This window comes from Hippopotamus amphibius, chromosome 3 (genome assembly GCF_030028045.1).
Source record: "Hippopotamus amphibius kiboko isolate mHipAmp2 chromosome 3, mHipAmp2.hap2, whole genome shotgun sequence".
Classification (NCBI taxonomy): domain Eukaryota; kingdom Metazoa; phylum Chordata; class Mammalia; order Artiodactyla; family Hippopotamidae; genus Hippopotamus; species Hippopotamus amphibius.
In genome coordinates, this window is record NC_080188.1 from 17,471,628 (window position 1) to 17,492,135 (window position 20,508).

The 20,508-nt window shown below is 42.3% G+C and overlaps 2 protein-coding genes across 3 annotated transcripts in view; one reads left to right on the plus strand and one right to left on the minus strand.

The window, feature by feature from the left end:
• Positions 1-4,737: 4,737 nt before the first annotated feature.
• On the plus strand, positions 4,738-5,571 carry LOC130849999 (WD repeat-containing protein 36-like). The gene has a single exon (XM_057729306.1). It carries the CDS (start codon positions 4,916-4,918, stop codon positions 5,519-5,521), a length of 606 nt encoding a protein of 201 aa, XP_057585289.1. The 5' UTR covers positions 4,738-4,915; the 3' UTR covers positions 5,522-5,571.
• Positions 5,572-11,177: 5,606 nt separating this feature from the next.
• The window catches only part of RELL1 (RELT like 1), a 63,035-nt gene continuing 53,704 nt past the window's right edge, over positions 11,178-20,508 (minus strand). For both annotated transcript variants that reach the window (XM_057728268.1, XM_057728267.1), the window contains one exon: positions 11,178-13,263. The gene's annotated coding sequence lies outside the window, so the exon portion shown is untranslated. The remainder of the gene's footprint in view (positions 13,264-20,508) is intronic.

A 20,508-nucleotide genomic window follows, 5' to 3' on the forward strand; every position in this document is an offset into this window, starting at 1 on the left:
CTCAACTGAACTCAGATTGAACAACAAGCTGGGCCTTTTAAGGAATATGTAATACAGCCTCTCTGTGGAGACAGCCACATTGCCATCATAAAAAAAGAAGGGATGAATCAAAATGTGAATTTTTCTAAGAAAAAAAGCCTTTGGTCTCTATTATTTCAGGGAATGCAGCAGTTACAACAATCAAGTGAATTCTAGTGAATTCTGAGATCTGAAAGTTGGGGGAACTTTAAACCAAGGTGGTGGAGATCGGAATAGTCCAATTTTGGAAAAGTAAACTTACTTTTGTCAATTTGGAAAGAAAGGTTTTGGATTTTTTTGTTTTTGTTTTGTTCTTGTTCTGAGGAAGGTTTTAATACAGAATTGATAAGTTAGTCAAGGCCTTATCTGTAAAGTCTCTGAGATTGTCTACTATCAATGATATTTGTGTTTTTGCAATGATCATATGAACAGACAGTGCAAAGTATCTTGAAATTCCTTTCTTCAGTTTTGTCACCTGTAAAATGGAAGTGGTGGCCATGCCTCCCTTGAGCTATAATGCAACTTACAGGAGATACAGAATATAAAGTGCTTAGCACATACGTAACACCAGGTAAATAATAAATGTTAGATGTGACTTTATTACCCAGTGAAGGTCATCTCACACTGGACCACTTTTTTATGAGTAGCGTTTACGCTTTTTTTAATAACAAAATTTTTATTTCTATGGCCACCAAAGCTTTCTGCACCACTTCTAACAATATTGAACTATTTCTAAACTAGATAAGTCCTTTTCTACCTAAATTATTAACAATCATCTCAAGGCAAACATGCATCTTGGGGGCACTTCAAATTTAATACATTTTGTATTCGCATCATTATTATTTATTTTCATTATTTTCATCATTTAACCACTGGAGGATACATAGTAATTTATGCCTAGCCACAATTTTGTCACAATATGTTTGAAATGAATATTTGAGGCATTAAAACATCTATTTCTTTTATCCTCCCTTGCCACAAATACATTTGTATGCAATAAAATGCATTTTTAATGCAAGATAGAAATCTTGGGTTTGGTAGGGTTGGTAGTTATTTCAGAGGGATTGTTTTGTTTGGTGCTTTTTCCTATTTGGTCAACATTAAAATACTCATCCATAACCAAACCCACAAAATGTTGTAATTTGGGTATCATGGTATGATTCCAAGAGCATTTTCTCTTTAATTTCTCAGTTAGATTGACTTGCAAATAAAAAGAAATCAAGTTCTTTTTAAGACTATACTACATTCATGTCTTATCCTAAGAGTGATAAGATAAAATGACAGCCTGAACAGGCAGAGAAAAAACACACCCCTTGTCTTGTAGATATGGGTCCATTTAACGTCAGAGCAGTGAGATCATCCTCTCACTTAAGGTATTTGACCTGGTTCCAGAAGAAGCTCAGGCCTAGAAAGAATCTCAGAAGTTGCCTCTTCTACCCACATCCTCCTACTCTCCAATCCCCCCATCCCCACCCCAGATCCATCATCAATGTTAAGCAATTTGAATACAGCATCAAGAACCCAGCCTCAAATGGCCAAACTCTCATCACTCTATCATTTATTTCACTAAAGAGGAGCTGTGTTTGGCAACTCTGAGGCAGCTCATTGAGTAAGAGCCCAGCCCCTTGCTAAGTGCACTACCTGCCCACGCTCAGATAATCCTCACAGCCACCCTAAAAGGCGCATATTATCTTCAGTCTATAGTTAGAAGATTGGGATCTGAAAAACTTAAGGTCATAGATGGTCAAAGTCATCTGAATGCCAAAGTTGTGCTCTTACGGGAGCTACAGTCACGCGCGCTATGGTAAATCAAGGAAAGATGGTGGAAGGGAGGTTATCCCAAGGCAATGAAGTCAGGAGAGGGTTTGCAAGAGCATTTCAGAGCAGACGCCACACCAGGGCCAGGGCCCCCGGTCGTGGATCCAAGGCAGCTCTGGGCAGTCACAGCTGTAGGGCTGGAGGTCTGGGCTCCACTAAGCATGTGACTCGGATACTCCTCATTCGTCTGCTTCTCTGAGAATAACTGCATTGGCCGTGGGGTTTTGTGGTTGTTGTTGCAAGTAGTAGAAACTCAACCCAAAGGCGCTAAGACAAAAGAGGAATGTCCTTGGAATGTTCATAAAACTCAGAAGGGCAGCTGGGCCTCAGGGTCAAGTGAATCTAGACCTTGACAGCAACCAGAACTGCTTCTCTTCCCTCTGCATGTTCCCTTCCTTTCTTTAGACCAGCTTCCTCGGTCACGTGCAGCTGCAGTCAGGGGAGTAGAGCACCTGGCTGGGTTTTAAGAGGGAGGAGAAGAGTTCTCCAAAGGAGAGGGCAGCATCCCAGCGGGAGAGGCACTGGGCTGATGGAGCTTCAGCTGCCCCCTGCACACACGGCGTCTTCGTCCTCAGCTCTTTCTTCTACCTCTGTACTTCTGCTTCCTCAAAATTGGGACTCTCCTCTACTCCGTGGATCTTCTATGAGGCTTCTGAACTCTAACTGCGATTCAGCTTCAGAGAAAAAGTTCCCTGGCTCAGCTCCACACCTGGATGGAGCTGTGTGTGCCTGGCCTCTTCACAGGCCACCGTGATCGGCTGTGGTGGGACAGACACACGCAGTCCCATCACCAAGCTACCAAGCCTGCCTGCTGACAACGACAGCGCACTCCATCAGGGTGGCCATGGAGACCAGGGCAGGCGCCATGACTTTGCATGCATTTTGCTAGTCCTTAAAAGTCCTGTGAGATAGGTCATTTTACAGATGAGGAAATTGCATCTCAGAAGGTAAGGTTAAGGGACTTCCCTGGTGGTCCAGTGGCTAAGACTCTGTGCTCCCAATGCAGGGGGCCCAGGTTCAATCCCTGGTCAGGGAACTAGATTTCACATGCCACAACTAAGAGTTCGCATGCCGCAACTAAAGATCCAGAACAGCCAAATTAATTAATAAATATTTTTTTAAAAAGAAGAGGGTAAGGTAATTTCCTAACATTACACAGCAGCAAGTGAGAGAGTCAGGATTCAAACCAGGGCTACTTCTCTGCGACCACACGGCTTCTCATAGTGATACCACTTCCATGGCAGGTTTCAGGGCATGGGGTTTCCTCCAAAGCGGAACTCAGTTACTTCTGCCAGCATCCACACGTGGCAGGCACACAAGTTCACAGGGGAGAAACTGGGATTTCCTATGAGAAAGACAAGAGAGACCAGCTGGTAGGGTGAGAAAATGAGTTAGGAAAAATTCAAACTTGAATTTTTACTCCCATAAAATAGCGAGTTATAATCTTTCATTTTTAAAGGTATACTTCTGTTTATTTATTCACTCAACAAATCATCATGAAATCATGCATACGTGCTTTCTGTGCGCCAGACCCTGAAAGAAGATGCACCCCCACCAATAAATGGCCGTTATGCTGCCTGCAGTTCTCGCATTCGGCCGGCAGAGGGAGCAAGTGCCAGCTCTGTGCGAAGCGGACACCCGCCTGTCTGGGCCGCAGCTGAATCGGATGGGCAGCGGCACCAGCTGCGCGGCCGCAGGATGCCGGGGACAGAGGCCCAGGTGCCCTTGCAGGTGTTTGGAGCTACCAGGCGGGATCTCCAGGGATAGCGGAGAACACTCCCGGAGAATGGTCCTGGGAAGATGAGGCGTGAACAAAGGAAGCCCTGGGTAGAACCTGACCCACAGACAGAAGGGTCGGAGGATTTAAGAACCCGCAAGGACCTCGGGTGATAAACGGACTCTCCTTTGACCACAGCCAAGCCCTGAACGGTGGGACCCCACTTCCAAAGCGCCAACATCCTGCTGTCCTCAGTGGGAGGGCAGGACGGGTTCCTCCACGTTTCCACTGTATGCGATGGGGAGGGAGGAAGCCTCGATGTCTGGGTTTGAGAAGCAAGTGCAGGAGCATACCAGGCCACGGACGGTCAGTCCCCTCGGCACATTCACCCGGGACCTGCTGGTGAGAGAGCTGAATCCTAGGGAGGACGCTAGAGGGGATATCAAAAGGCTGATTAGTGAAGAACAAAACCCGTGGGAACGTGCAGCCCGGGGGAAGGGCTGTGCCATGAGCCGTGCAGAAGGGGCCGGTTCCGGAGGAAACCGTGCCGCCGCAGCGGTGGAGCGGGGCGCAGGAGCTCGCCCTGCCAGCGCCCTTTTCGCGGGTTCCGGGCCTTGGGGCTTTTCAGCCACGACATTCCACGGTCCAGTGCTCTGCAGCGCCGATTCTATGTGACGACGTGCGTGGGCAAAAGCTTCCACACCTACGACGTTCAGAAACTTAGGCTGGTCGCGGTAAGCAACTCCCTTCCACAGGGTATCTGCTGTATGGTAGCTGATGGGAGGCTAGTCTTTGCCGTTTATGGGAATGTTTTCTCTGCATTTGCCCGTAATCAAGAGGTAGTACATACTTTCAAGGATCATAACGCAGAAATCCATCTTTTGCAACCCTTTGGGGATCACGTTATCTCTGTTGATACTGACAGCATTCTTATTACTTGGCACATATATTCAGAAGAGGAATACCTTCAACTGTCTTTCGTTGAATCAGTATTTAAAATTTCTGCAATATTGCATCCAAGTACCCACTTGAATAAAATACTTCTTGGCAGCGAACAAGGAAGCCTCCAGTTGTGGAATGTAAAATCCAATAAACCTCCATATACGTTTGCGGGATGGAAGGCCGGAGTGACGGCACTTCAGCAGACACCAGCTGCGGATGTTGTTGCTGTTGGTCTCATGTGGGGTCAGGTTATCAATCACAACATTAAGTTTGATGAAACATTAATGAAGTTTCATCAAGACTGGGGACCTATTACTTCTATTTCATTTCACACAGATGGTCATCCAGTAATGGCAGCTGGACGCCCATGTGGCCATACTGGACTCTGGGATCTAGAAGACAAAAAAGTTAATCGATCAAATGAGAAATGCACATTCTACAGCAATTGCCGGAGTGACATTTCTCCATAGAGAGCCACTTCTTGTCACAAACGGTGCTGACAATGCTCTCAGAATATGGATATTCGATGGTCCCACAGGTGAAGGCCGGCTTTTGCGATTCAGAATGGAACATAGTGCTCCTCTTACCAAAATAAGATATCATGGACAAAACGGACAACAAATTCTTAGTGCAAGTCAGGATGGAACTCTTCAGTCCTTTTCCACGATACATGAAAAATTTAACAAGAGCTTGGGACATGGATTAATAAGTAAAAAGAGAGTCAAACGTAAAGGAGTTCAGAATGCCGCGTCAGTGAGACTTCCACCCAACACAAAGTTTGCAGCTGAGGAAGCTCGTGAAAGTGACTGGGATGGTATCATTGCTTGCCATCAAGGTAAGCTATCTTGCTCAACCTGGAACTATCAAAGATCTACAATAGGTGCTTACTCTCTCAAGCCAAAAGAGCTGGAGAAAGATGACATAACTGCGACAGCAGTGGATATAACTTCTTGTGGAAACTTTGCTGTAATTGGTCTCTCATCAGGAACTGTAGATGTATATAACACGCAGTCGGGTACACACTGAGGAAGTTTGAGCAAGGATCAAGCCCATAAAGGATCTGTTAGAGGTGTTGCAGTGGATGGATTAAACCAGTAGACAATTACAACTGGTAGTGAAGGAGTACTCAAGTTCTGGAACTTTAAAAACAAAGTTTTAATTCATTCTATGAGCCTTGATTCATCTCCAAATATGACACTGCTACACAGAGACAGGGGCATCCTGGGACTCGCCTTGGACGACTTCTCCATTAATGTTTTGGACATAGAAACTAGGAAGATTGTCAGAGAGTTTTCTGGACACTGAGGCTAAATAAATGACATGGCTTTCAGTCCTGATGGTCATTGGTTAATAAGTGCTTCAATGGATTGCTCTATTAGAACTTGGGACCTTCCATCTGGGTGCCTTATAGACAGCTTTTTGTTGGACTCAGCTCCTTTTAATGTTACTGTGTCCCCTGCTGGAGACTTTCTGGCCACTTCCCACGTGGACCACCTTGGAATTTATCTATGGTCCAATATCTCCCTGTATTCAGTTGTTTCATTACAGCCACTTCCCACAGATTATGTTCCTTCAGCACTGATGCTTCCTGGTACTTGTCAAACTCAAGATGTAGAATTATCAGAAGAAACCATAGAACTGAGTGATGAAATGATAGAGTATGACTCTCCAGAACCGTTGAATGAGCAGTTGGTGACTCTATCACTCCTTCCTGAATCCTGGTGGGAAAATCTTCTTAATCTTGATCTTATGAAGAAAAAGAATCAACCAAAGGAACCACCTAAAGTACCCAAATCAGAACCAGTTTTCATTCCAACAGTTCCTGGCCTTGTACCCAGATACGCTGCACCGGAACAAAATAATGACCCTCAACAGTCTAAACCAGTACATCTTGGAATTTTGGCTCAAAAATCAGATTTCTGCTTGAAACTTGAGGAAGGACTGGTAAGGCTGCTCTTAACCTTCTGAAAGAATTAGGCCCATCAGGAATTGAAACAGAGCTGCAAAGTTTGTCTCCTGATTATGGTGGTACTATGGACGTTATGAAGAGCTTCTGGAAAATGATTGGGATGATGTTGGAGAGAAAGTGTGATTTTGAGTTAGCCCAGGCATACCTTGCATTGTTTTTAAAGTTACACCTTAAAATGCTTCCTTCAGAGCCAGTACTTCTAGAAGCAATGACAAAGCTGTCATCACAGTTGGAAAAAAAAAACTGGATCCATTTACAATCACTCTTCAATCAAAGCATGTGTGTTTTAAATTACATTAAAAGTGCTTTGTTACACAGACATATATATACTACCAATTGTAAAATAGATAGCCAGTGGGAAGTTGTTGTATAACAAAGGGAGTTCAACTGGAGGATGGAAGATGCCTTAGAGGACTAGGATGAGGAGGGTGGGGGGGACTCGAGGAGGGGGGGGGAGTCAAGGGAGGGAGGGAATACGGGGATATGTGTATAAAAACAGATGATTGAACTTGGTGTACCCCCCCAAAAATAATAAATAAATAAATAAAATTTTTTTAAAAAGTGCTTTGTTAGAAAAATAAACTTAGGTGACTAAGTAAAGACTTTTATATTAAAGAGGTTAACTTATAATCTTGTTTTCCAAGTTTCAGCGTGAAAAGAAAGTAAATGCCAGCACTACTGACTAGTCATTCTCCACTTTAAATGCTAAATACGTTCTTAAAATAAAATTATACCTATATTTTGCTTTAACGACATAAAGAATATTCTCAAATGATTTATTTTCTGAGTCTCTTCACATCAGTTACTTGCATATGACTTTTTTTGAACTGTCATCACCAAGCTCATGTTTTTTGAATATTAGTAACATATGGGGTATGCTGGATGTTTCATGTACAGTATTGCTGAATTAAACTGAAGATAAAACTGATACATAATATAGTTATAAAAGTGCCTTTATGTTATGAGGTAAAAAGACATGTTTCCTTCCTTGATGACCTTTGATGAAAACATAGTTAGAGCTGGAAGGCATGTCAGACAGTGCAGCCCTCTTGCATTGCAGAAGAGGAAACTGCTGAGGTCTGCCCAGGATCTCAGGGACAGATCCAGATTTTCTAACACTGGCCTAGTTAGTCCTCTCTCCATTGTAGCCTTTCTAAAGGAAGTTATTCTTTTATATGAGAGGCGCTTTCACAACACAGCTTGCTGTAGGAGGCAGTTGAACAGATACCTAGGATAGGAGAGGGAAGGTCCAAATTACATTGAAGATATTCTTCAAAGGTTTTTCTTCCCCACTGATGACCTTTTTATTTGGGAAGAAACTGCTGACTATACTTTTCTGTCATAACCATTGTGAAAGCAGATGGCTCTGGCACTTTCTCTTTTCTCATCATGATTGTTTTTTTGTGGTTCAAGACTTCATTCAGTATGTGAGTTAAAAATAAGCAATTCTTAAAAGCACACTGTTCTAAAAACTTGTTAGTTTTTACACTCAAAAGTAGTGTCATTCATAAAATTCAGCTGGTTGTACTTGAAGGCCAATACCATTCTAATTAGGAGGTAGCTTTACAGAATAATCTCCAGAAGAAATAGTCCTCACAAGGAGTTGATGAACGATAACTCTTTAACTATCAAAGTGTTTTTGTTTAATGGTGAAAGGTAGAAATTAGTAAACTGCTAAAGAAATAAGCCAATCTGGTTTTATATTTTGTTCTTTTAGAAATATATATAAACTTAAGCCACTGACTGAAATGTTAATAATGACTTAAGTTCTAACTTTGAAAACTGTACTTCCTCTTGCCCCAAATACTATCTTCTAAAGATAATGGCAAAATCTCAGTATACAACTATGTGCTATGTGAAGATTGGAAATATCTAAAACGATAAGAGTTCTAAACTGAAATTGTTTTGCTGTGACAAATCTTGAACAGAGCTTTCTTTTTCAGATGACAATACAGTAGTTGAGTGTATTGTTTTTATTGGAAATAGCTTTAGATGGTACTAAAGCATTATTTTGGCAGGTAACCTTCCAGAGCCTTTCCTGTATATTTGCCATCGAGAAAGCCGGAGGGGTGGGGGGGATGAAAGAAATAGAAAGGATAATTTTTTGTGTATATTTTTTCTTAAAATGTATCAGTCTGTGCATATTGATTTTTCTTTACATTTTAAATTACAAATGTCATATATGGCTACATTTTACTTGTAAAACCATCAAAGACAAGCCTATTTCTGATAATCACCTTCAATCCCAACACCTCCCCTTGAAGTAACAGTTGTTAACTATCTAGATCTTTTTCTGTGAATGTATATGCACGTTATACATAGCCACAGGAAATAAAATGTATAGCTTCAGTTTCTACATAAAACAAAAAAGAACAAAACCTGTAACCCCAAATGACCCCTTTCTCCTGTAAAATGAGAGATTTGGGGGAATTTCTAACATCCTCCCCGGTGCATACATCACGGGTTTCCTGGTTTTCATGAGCTAAACATTGTGAAATCAGCTCTTCCACTTCTTTAGCATAAGCTGTTATTGATCATCTTGTTTTCAAGGAAAACACACACACACACACACACACGAAAATTCTAAAATCAGAATCCAGGGAGGCACCACAAAAAGTGAAGTTTGCTGTATATAAATTTTAAGATTTTTAACCAGGATATGAAGATGGAACACAGACAATGACAAATGACTCTGGTTTAAAACTGAATCACATACCCACGCGGAAGGGGTGGGGAACAAAGGCACTGACCTACGTACGCTTGGCAAACAGGCTCCGGGCTGGACTCTCTACGGCTCAAAACGAGAAGAGTACACAGCACTGTGCTCTAGTTGGAAAGTATTTCTCACAGGAGTAGGTTTTCAAACTATTTTATATGTATGCTAGGGTTGAGCCATACGTAAAAATATTACCGATCATGAGAGCCAGGTTTCTCTTCTGTTGGAGAAAAGTTACAAAGAAGGAAAGTGGGAAGGTTAGAGGGAACCCTGTGGAGCTAGACTAGGGTCAGAGGCAGCAGTCATGACTCATGCTTTTGTTCTAAAGATAGTTACATAAATAAAGATGTGTGTATATGTAGGGGTGTGTGTGTGTGTGTGTGTGTGTGTGTGCCCAGAAGCAGTAACACCCCCAGTATCAATGAGCACACTTAGTCCTCGGATGTTTATTTCTAAACACCATTCTTCGATAAAAGGAACAGGGGCTCCTTGATTAGTGGTGGATTCCAAAGCTAAGACAAGGAACACACAAGATGAGAAGATGAGCCTGGAGCATCTCGTGGTTCCAGAAAGTAAGAAAGGGCAAAAGGGATAAAGAGAGGAAGGAGGAAGAAATAAAGAGAAGGAGCCATATCGAAAGGACACAGGCATCAACCTAAAAGAGTTTCTCCCACAGTAAAAGCCAGCTGCAGGCAAAGTCCACCAATGGATGGTGTAGTGGGCTGAACTGTGTCCCCTAAAAAGGTACGTTGACGTCTTAACTCCAGGTTCCTGTGAAGATGATCGTATTTGGAATTAAGATCTTTGCAAACGTGATCAAGGTACGATGTCATCATCCTAGGTTACAGTAGGCCCTATATCCAATGACTGGTGTCCCCATGAGAAGACACGTGGACAGAGGCCCACACACAGGGAAGACGACCATGGGAGGACAGAGGCACACAACTGGAGGGAAGCAGCTACAGAGCGAGGAACCGAGGACTGCCAGCTACCACCAGGAGACAGGAGGGGGAAGGGGACAGTCTCCCCTGGGGACTTCAGAAGGAACCAACCCTGCAGACACTTCGCTTTCAAACTTTTGGCCTCCTGAGCTGTGAAAGAACACATTTCTCTTGTCTTCCACCCAGTTTGTTTTTTACAGGAGCCCAAAGAAACTAACACAGAGGGTAAAATTAAAGGATGAAAGTTTAAGTGGAAATAGGATATGTGCCTAATCTCAAAGTATCTCTCCTCAAATACATATTAATTACAAAGGGAAATGTGGTGACTTCATCAAAATGAAAGCTGGTGGCACCACCTGGACCAAATGGTGGAGGTCAACATCACTAGCGGTACAAGGCCTCCCCCAGCAGCCCTCCATACTGGAGCAACAGGCAGGGCATCCTTTTCATAATGCAAACCCTCAGCCTAATCAGGAGAAACAGCTGGTACACTGAGGCTGCAGGGCCTTCTACAGCATGACTGACCCGTACACGCTATAACGTGTCAAGATCACGAAAAACAAGACTGAGGGACAGTCACAGGCCAGAGGAGATTAAGGAGGTGGACAACTAAATGCAGTGGGAAATCTGGAACAGGACAAGGATGTTAGTGGGATAACTGGTGAGACCCCAAATAATGTTGTGACTTAATCCATAGTATTATACGGATGTTAATTTCTTCGTTTTGATCATTGTTCTGTGGTTATGTAAGATGATACCGTAAGGGAATGTGGGGTGAAGAGTATAAAAGAACCCTTTGTACTGCTTTTGCCACTGTTCCATACATCCAAAATTATCTACAAATTTAAAAAATAATACTCAGGGGATGAGGGTGGTATTACTATGCGGGGGAAGGAGGAATCCCATGAGAGAAGTCAGCCAAATGATCACTTGACAATTCAGACATAAGAAATCAGGTACTGTAATGTTAAGCTTGATAAATTACACCAACCACAACTGTACTTTCAGTACCCAAGACACCAACAATTGGATCATTCAAAAACAACTCACTGTGTTTAACATTTTTTATTTGTAACTCTGCTTTGGTAGTACAAAAGTCATAGAAGTACAAACCAGACAGTTAAAAACACATTTGACACTCAAAATGGTGAAAATTTTCCTTTACAAATTTTTACATCGAGGTGGTAGCCAACTCATTTATTACATCAGAAGTTAGGCCATCATTAGTGTTTTACATATTAACTTTGCTGTGGATCCCCAAGCCTTCTAGAGAAGGAGGAAAAGACACAAAAGGCCTGTAAACATCAGTTGCTTTGGGAACACTTAAAGATTCTTATTAGAGAATATAAACCAGTAAAAAGCATACATGTTGAAAATATTGAATGCTTAACTTTTGGCATATTTGGAAGCCAGTCAGACAACAACTGCTCAAGTATTAGAAAATATTTAAAACGTACTCTTGGTATAAATACAATTTTAAATATTCTGAGTATTCTCTTGCCTGTTATATTGCTATTAAAAAAAGTGCTCTGACCTGAATAAAATTAAAAAATAATTAAAGCTGAAGAATATCTTACACTTTATCCCTCACCATTTTGAGGGCATAATATTTTTAAAACAAAAAATGATTCCTTTTTATAAAACTAAAACTATTTGTCTGGACTGCACGTATATTATTTACACTAATACACACCCCCCAAATTCCTATATTGCTACCTTCTGGACCACAGTGAAATTTATTTCCATACTGCCTTCCCCTGGTCCACTGTGTGTATGGATGTACACACGTACAGCTTGTAATTAGTTGTCAGCAAAAATTCACATGAAATTGAACCTACCATTCATTTAAAAGGTTAGAAGTTTTTAGTCTGGTGCCAGAAAAGAATGGGATGAGTATATTGACAGTAAATACTTTAAAGTACATTTTCATGAGAATCATCTTTTGGGAGTCAAATGAGAATTATGTTTTCTTTTCGAAATAAAGGAAGTGTCCAAGGCACCACATGAACACAGACCTGGAGGCAGGTCTTGGAGATTTCCCTATACTTGGACTCCCCTACCTCTTGGCCCAGACCTACCATAAAAGTCCTACTACCTTCACCTCCAGGTTCTTACAGCTGTCTGGTAAACTGTAAAGCTTTAAAAAAAGAAGAAAAAAAAGTGGGGTATTCCATGCCACTTGAGGGGAGAGTAACCCTCAAGAATCCTTTAAATAACAGGCACTAGTTACAAAATGGAGAACAGGAAGAATACCAAGGAAAACATACCAGAGGAAGGTGTGGGCCCATCCTGCACCAGAAGTGGAGATTGTCTTGTTTTGGTCTTGGGTTGTCAAAACAAGACTTTTTTTTTAAGTGACTTTAAACCACTTCCCCCTTTATTCAATGGCTAAATAAGATTTGCTTAGCTTGAGTTACAAAAAAAACAAGACAAACAAACAAACAAAAATAAAAACTCAGTATTTTGTAAGTGAACTAGGAGTGGCATACTGGTAGCAGGTCACTGCTGATTTCTGGTCTCTGAATCCAAAGTCCAGCATCTGCTTCCCTCTGACTCCATGATCTCTTAGGGGATCAACTGCCCAGGGCTAGACTATATCCTCAAGGAGCCTTCACCACCGAAGATTCATCTTTTATCTTTTGTAACAGTTAAACTGTAAGAGGATCTTCTTAACAACCAGTAGCAAAATGAGATCTAAGGGTTGGGGGGAACAAAAACACAGGCACACAGACGTGTGTACACACACATGCACACACATAGACACACACACCCTCTGAGCATTAGCTCAGACTGTATACATATAGTTCCACTGTACATAGTTATCATACTGGAAAAATTGCAGTGTGTGCACCAAGGCCACAAATGGGGGATTGGGAGGGGTGGTGGTTGGGAAGATAAAAAAAAGGAGCTCTTTTCCTCCCTGGAAATGTAATAAATTTTTCATCAGATGTTTTTTAAACCAAAACTTGTTTCAAAGCAAAATGAATTCTGTATCCAGCATAGCAACACTATTCCCTTTTAGCTTCCATCCACATGCCTGCAGACTCCACTATAGAAATTGTATAAAAGATAAAAAAATAATTCCCTAGGCAACTTCATATGTCATAAGTTTTCAGTCTCTTAGAACTCGTCAAAGTCACTCCTGCAAGAGAAAACAAAAAAGGTAAAGCTTTATAAAAGGCAAGCATCATATATATTAATCTGGCCTAAATATTTAAGAACACAGAGGACTTGTAATCCCTCCTCACCCTGCCCCACCTCATCCTACTCCATCCCACTGCGTTCCCTCCCCCATTACACACTGCTTCTTTGAATTCAGCCTAAGGAAATTTAAGTACCAAAATCTCCAAAGGACCTCTTTATTGAGGTTTTATAAACCAAGAGAGAACAGAACTTGAGAACCACAGTAGACTGACGGCATCAGTCTGCTTTAACACAAGTGTCTGGGGAGACTGGTGGGCATCGTCCCTGTGAGTTTTTTATCACTTCTTCTCAGGAATCTGTTCTTTAACTCTTCAGCTACATTCTGTTGAGTAATAAGCAACAGGGTGAATGGTGAGTCACAAGGAATCTTGTATGTGTCATGCAACGTGACTTTCTCAAGCCACACCAAATTGAGTTAACTCTGCATCTCCATTGAGCAAACAGGGCAGCTTGGCTGGGACTTCACTGGGTGGGTAAGAATGAAATGATAAAATGTTCAACCTTTGGTCTTCACTGTACCTTAGAAGGCTCTGTACTATATTTTTAAGCATTTCTAACAACTGGCCCATGTCAATGTTTATGTTTACATTACAAATGAAGCCCCCTGTAAAGCTGCAAAATAATTTTTTACTTTTCGAAAGTTTCTGTTTGTTTTTTTGTTTTTTTTACAGTGGCCTCATCTAAGTGACAGACAGTTATGTGCCCCTTTACTTTCCTATTCTGAAGACCCAGGACAGGACTAAAATTCTACACCTGCCTTACTGAAACATACACACCACACAGGCCGAACCACACCAGGTTAGGGAACAAAACGTTCTCTTGTCTCCCCAGCTTGTGTTTGGCTATAAATGCTAAACAAAAACAGAGATGAAACCAGTTTACAGAAATATGAATAGCAAAAAGTCAATAGGATGTCTTTATTGAAGTATTACTTTGTACTCATTTTACAGCTAATCCTTCAAGATATGTAGGCTAATATTATTCTTTTCTGTCACTGTGTCATTTATAATATTCATAGTGGTTGTGTGTGTGTACATGAAGGAGAGAGAGAGAGACAAAGATTTCCCAAACTAAATGGGTTGGGGAAAAGACCCTCAGCCCCTTAGCTGAAAAGGAAATAAAACATTGTCCTCTAAAACAGCATGAACCAAGTTCTTAATTATCGATGAATAAGTAATTCCCTGCACTGCATTGCTACAACCTAGCAGGGCTAAACTAGGGATCTATACCATAAAACTCAAAAAAGTCAAGTCTGGGAATAGTCATGTAGAGTGGATTAATGTGGAAGACAGCAGCAGGGGAAAAAGTAGAAAAGCCAGAGGTGAAAAAATAGAAAAACTGTCCTAAAAGAAAAAAAAAGTTAAAAAAAAAAAAAAAAAAGAATTTTCCTAGGAAAACCTCAAACTAGGCCATTATCTAGAAAATAAGCATTCAACTATTTTTATGTCTCCTCTTTTTATCAGCTGCTCCCTTAGACCTGGACTTTTGTGCATCAAGGATAACAAGAAGGTCAAGAGCAAGAGATGTCAGAATGAAACGTTTCATCACAGTAAGCGTTTTCATTCCAACGTAGTAGAACTTCCCATTCAGAGTTCTTTGCACAGGTCTGACCAACTTCAAGGAGTGGGCATGCAAGACTGAGGCTGGGCTACGAAGAAGGGGTCTGGAGCCAGTAGCCTGCCCCCACATCCAGACCCCTGTGACTAGCTGTTGAACCTTGGCCTCTCTGCAGCAACCCTCACAGGGCTGTTGGGGGTTTTACGTAAGATGGTATATGTACAATGCTTAATACAGGGCCAAGTAGTCAGCACCCTCCTAAAAGTTAGCTATCATGACCACTTCCCTCATCCCAACACAGAGGCTCTCTTCCAGGACGGCCTTCTGTGGCTGACTACAACTGTGCTGTGTACAATCTCTTTAAAAGAGGATGTGAAAAATACAAACTGCTGCTTAAAGTCTTGATGACTAATACCAGAAACAAGGCAGAAAAAAAGAAAGTTATCTTTTCAGGCTCTACTGAAAACTACCCAGCACTGATTCACAGTTCTGGGCTCTCCCTGGTCACAAACACACACTTAACAAAAGGAACACCTAACCAGCTCAGCAGCTATCAATTTCCAGGTCAATGTCTTATCTGAGTGATAATCTACAGGAAAGAAGACACCACGTTCATGTTCTGTACGGCTTGTAAATTTCCAACTACAGCCTTATTTCCGGGACTGTGTCATGGTGCATTTGACATTGTTAAATTTCTTCTCATTTCATCCTACAGCTGTGAATATGACCGCACTGATAGACAAACACATCCTTTAAAATAGTATTTCTTTACCACAACACACTAATGTTAAAAGGTGCCTTCTCTGAGGGCACAGTCGGAAGCCAGGAGTGGGCTGGCATGAGTGCTAGGGAAGGCTAGCAGACTGATAGGAGAGAAAACACCCACCCGTCATTCTCAGGTCCCATCACCATGGGACCCCACCACACTTAACAAGACCAACCCATCTTTTTTGGGTGAGATGGGGTGGGGAAACGGCGATTATTGTCTTACACAGTGAGTACTTAAGCTGGCAGAAATGAAGCAAAACTTCCTTACACTGAAAACACGATTCAAAAATCCCAAGTGTGTCCACTTCCATCAGATAACAAGACTGATGGAGAAAAATGAAGAACTTCAGGGAAAATTTATCTGGAAAGAAAAGGTCAACTTCTCTAAAGTTTATTGCTTTTTACACAATTCTAAAGATAAAGCTAGAATTCCATTATTATGTTAAGTTTCCACAGCAGCCACAATAGAGCTTTGATTAGGACATGTATGTGCCTTGTTAGAAAGGATTCTCTAGAAAAAACGATCTGGCCCCTTTAAAAATGAGAACCATGTTTTAAGAAACTAGAAGCCTAAACAGATTAATGGAGGGTGAACACTAAGACCTCAAAGGGCAGGGGATTAAAGAAGGAAGACTATCTGATTAATAACAACAGTGGCTGACTTTTGCAGAGTGCTTTCTATGCACCAGGCACTGCCGTGCTAGCACTCTAGAATCAGTAACTCAGTCTTTTCAATGACTCCATGAGTCAATGACGATTCTCATTTTCATACGTGGAAACTGAGGCTTGCAGGTTCAATAGCTTGCCCAAGGCCACGCAATTAATAATAGGAAAGCAGTGATTCCAGCCCAGGCAGTCACATCTGGAAGCCACGCAGTTACCGCCACCCCAATCACGTGGAGACATCCACTGCGCCACGAGGTCTTCTGATGCCCATTCTTTTTTTTTTTTTAAATTTTATGTATTTGTTTGTTTGTTTGTTTATTCACTTATTGGCTGTTGGGTCTTCGTTGCTGCGTGCGGGCTTTCTCTAGTTGTGTTATGCGGGGGTTACTCTTCATTGCAGTGTGTGGGCTTTGCATTGTGGTGGCTTCTCTTGTGGAGCACAGGCTCCAGGCATGCGGGTCTCAGAAGTTACAGCACATGGGCTCAACAGTTGTGGCTCACAGGCTTTAGAGCACAGTTGTGGCACACAGGCTTAGCTGTTCCGAGGCACATGGAATCTTCCTGGACCAGGGATTGAACCGGTGTCCCTTGCACTGGCAGGCAGACTCTTAACTGCTGCGCCACCAGGGAAGCCCTGATGTCCATTCTTCTCTGCTCATGAATAATGCCAATGGGAAATTGTGCACTCCTTGCAGCTTTGAATTTTCTCACATGAGATATGGATCTTACTGGGAAGTCTGAAAGTTGCTCTTACTGAGTTATAGCTTCACAACAATTTAAATGTGTTCATATATTTAGCAATAACGGGCTTCCCAAGTGACATTCAGAGCACTTTATTCCAAGTAAAATGTAACGGACATCAAAGGTTATTCTGTATCTGGAAAAACAACGGTTGCCTGGGAAGGATTTCAATGCAATTCAGCAGTTCCCTCTTAGTCTCAATACACCTCTGATTCAATGTCTATACTAAGCTACAGGTAAAATAACTTACGACTCTGAATTGTCCCACCTCCTTCTAATAAGGAAAACAAAACAAGTTAAACGTTGCCTCTCCACTGCCTTGTGAGCGAGAGTCCAGCTGCCTGCGTTCAGGAAGTCTCTACCTGAGTGGCTTATAGGTTATGTCCTACAACATCTTATAGGTTATGTCCAACCTGCCTCTCTGAGCCTCAGGAAAATTAAAAAATATCGAAAACCATTACTTTTTCACATTTTTATTTTCTAAGTGCTTAAATACGTCTCACTTGACATAATATTGTAATAATAACATCAAGTATTTGCCTATTTAGCACTTGCTAAACGCCAAGGAACAACATCCCTATGAGGTAGGTGATATTATTATTAAGCCCACTTTACAGATGGACAGGCTGAGGCATCAGAGGCCATGGAACTTGTCCAAGATTACACAGCTAAAAAGTGACAGGCCAGGACTTCGGCACAAGGAGTATGATTCCAGAACCTATACTGTGGAGCTACTACAGCATCGTACATCCTGGTAGAAAATAGACAACGTACAGAAAAGAAGTACTACTATTCACTTAGCGATTTAATGTTAGCAGACTCAAAGTCTCAAGTTACAAATTAAGGAAAATAAAAATCCTGATTATAACTATTAATTCCCTCTCTTTTCTCATTCTAGGCCAAAATGTCTCCAAAGGCATTTCATTTTCTGCTTCCCTCGAGCCCCTCAGGTCTGCCTTTTCACCCTCCAAAGTCTCCATGAGCCTCCAACGCCGCAGTCTCTGCGGTGAAAGGGGAGATGTCGCAGCCCTCTTTCCTAAGCCTTGTCAGAGGGCTGGCAGGGCCACCAGGGAGGACAGATAAGCTCCCTGAGGGGTCACCTCCTGGTCAGCACTAGGGGGGCGCCCTGAAGCAGACCCTGCCAAGGGAGGTAACTGAGGAGGGGACGCAGTTAGCTTTGGTGGCAATTCAAAACCAAACCAAACCCTCTGGGCCCCCATGTTATCTGAATTCTGGGAATACTCACAAATATGTTTCAGTCTCTTCTGTACACAGAACAAGGCTGTGCAAGAAAAATGTAGGGCATCATAGTTGATGATAGCAAATTATGTTTTGGGGGCCACCCAGACCTCTCAGATTATGTCCATAAATGCTTTGGGGGCTATTCCCAAGGAGACACGCTGTTTTAAGTGTGTCCAGCATTTTCACAAATCGTGGCTCAGTCAATGTGGGAGCACAAAAAATAGTCCACGGAACTTATCAGTTATCAAATTCAATAAAAAGCAAGGTGCAGACAAGTATCTAAGCTCTCATTTGTGGAAGGGCAAAGGAGGGGGCTGTAGACACGTACATATGTTGTATAAGCAGGTATATGCATAGCAAAGTCCTGAAAGGATATAGAGGACACGAATACCTGTGGTCCCCTCTTGGGACGGGGACTGGGAGATGACATGTGTGTGGTAGGGGAGAAGGGCTGTAAATGGGGTGAAGTTTTTTTTTTAAAGATATTTTTCACCCTGCAGCCTTTTATTATGGTGCTTAAATATTGTATTGTGTTCATGTCTTATTTTCCAATTTTTAAAAGTGATTCAATTTCAAACACTTGCAATATCCAGGACCTCAGAGACAGTGAAGGGACTGAACTATCAGGAAGCCCAAGTCCAGGCTCTGGAATGAACCATCCACATGACCTTGAACAACATACATGATGTCCTAGGGCCTCCTTACTCTAAGACTAAGGGACCATGGGGGCATAGGGAGAAAAAAATTACTACAAAAACTAGAACAGAAGATCCAGGAGAGCATGGCCCTTGTCTGTCCCTTTTCCACACTGCTGTATCCCTAAGGCCTGGCACAAAGTAGGGGCTCAATAAATACTTTTAAAAGATGTAACTGTACTTGCATTGACCTGAACTAGCCCTCGCAGCTTCTCTAAGAGCTCACAGTCTATGATCTTAGTCAGCCTGTCAGAAAACAGAATAGCTCACAAACCTGGACTGATCCAGGCACAGCTCTAACAGCCAAAAGACATCAGATGGTCCCCATAGGAGACCAAGCCTGGCTGGTAATGTTGAAATGATCACCGCTGTGAGTTACCAGGCTAAACTGAATGCAGATTTTTTTCTTTGTTCAAGCAAAGCTCCCTTGAACTTCAAAGCCGTTGAGCATATTGGCCCCAAAGTGTGGATTTCTTTCCACCCACGCCCTCTCCCTACCTAGCCCAGGGATCTGGGAAAAATTCATCCTTCTGAGCCTGGCGCTTCAACGGTAATGTGGAGAGATGATCACCCATAATCCATCAGGTTGTATGTAAACTTCTGTCCCCACCCAGCTCTTCTCCTCGTCTGCCTGCTTCCACGGCCTAGGCTGTGCAGAGACAGTGAACGGTCAGCCGACCTGAACCTCCCTCCACTTCCATATTTAAGATTGTCTCAGCGGGACTGGTCTTCCACATAAGAACAACACAATCATCAGACAAAGTACCGCCTTTACTCTTTAGAAATGTATTCAGCCATCTCTACATCAAGCCAGGTGGTCCTATCCATGCCTATTTGAGGTACAATTTCTGTTTATAAAGGCCAACGAATCACATTAAGGGGCTTCCATCAAATCTGAGATCCTTTTGCTTTAAAAAAATATGTATTTTATATATATATATATATATTTTGCCCTGAAAAAAATATAAGCTCTGGAGAAAAAATTAACTCGTGGTACCTAAAGTTTCTCACCATCACCTCCTTCCCTGGAGAGTTAACAAACGAATAAGCCAGGCAGAGGACTGCAAATAAAGCAACGCATCCTCAGGGGAGGCCCCCACGGGGACCGTCACCGCCCTGCCTGTCACCAGAGTTCAAAAGCAAAAAGGAGGAAAGCGTGCCTTTCCTCACCGTTAGAGGAGGAAATGCAGGAGGGAGCGTGAGCCATGAGAGAGTCTTGGCAAAAAGGAGAGTTTTATCCCAGCGCAGAGCCCCAGCCCAGCGGCAGCACGGTTAGGTGCAGAGAATTCAGTCCACACTACCTCTTAACATAACCCCTCCTCTGATCTGTATAATAAGATCTGCATAAAAGAACTTAATTTGCAAAACTTTTCAACTGCCTTGTTAATAATTCTGATTTCACCTCCAATAAGAAGGGCATGTTATTTCTAGGCCCCTCTTAACACAAGCAAGAAAATGGCCTCCAAATGCCGAAGGGACTTGCCACGTATCTACTCCTGAGATGTCATCAGACT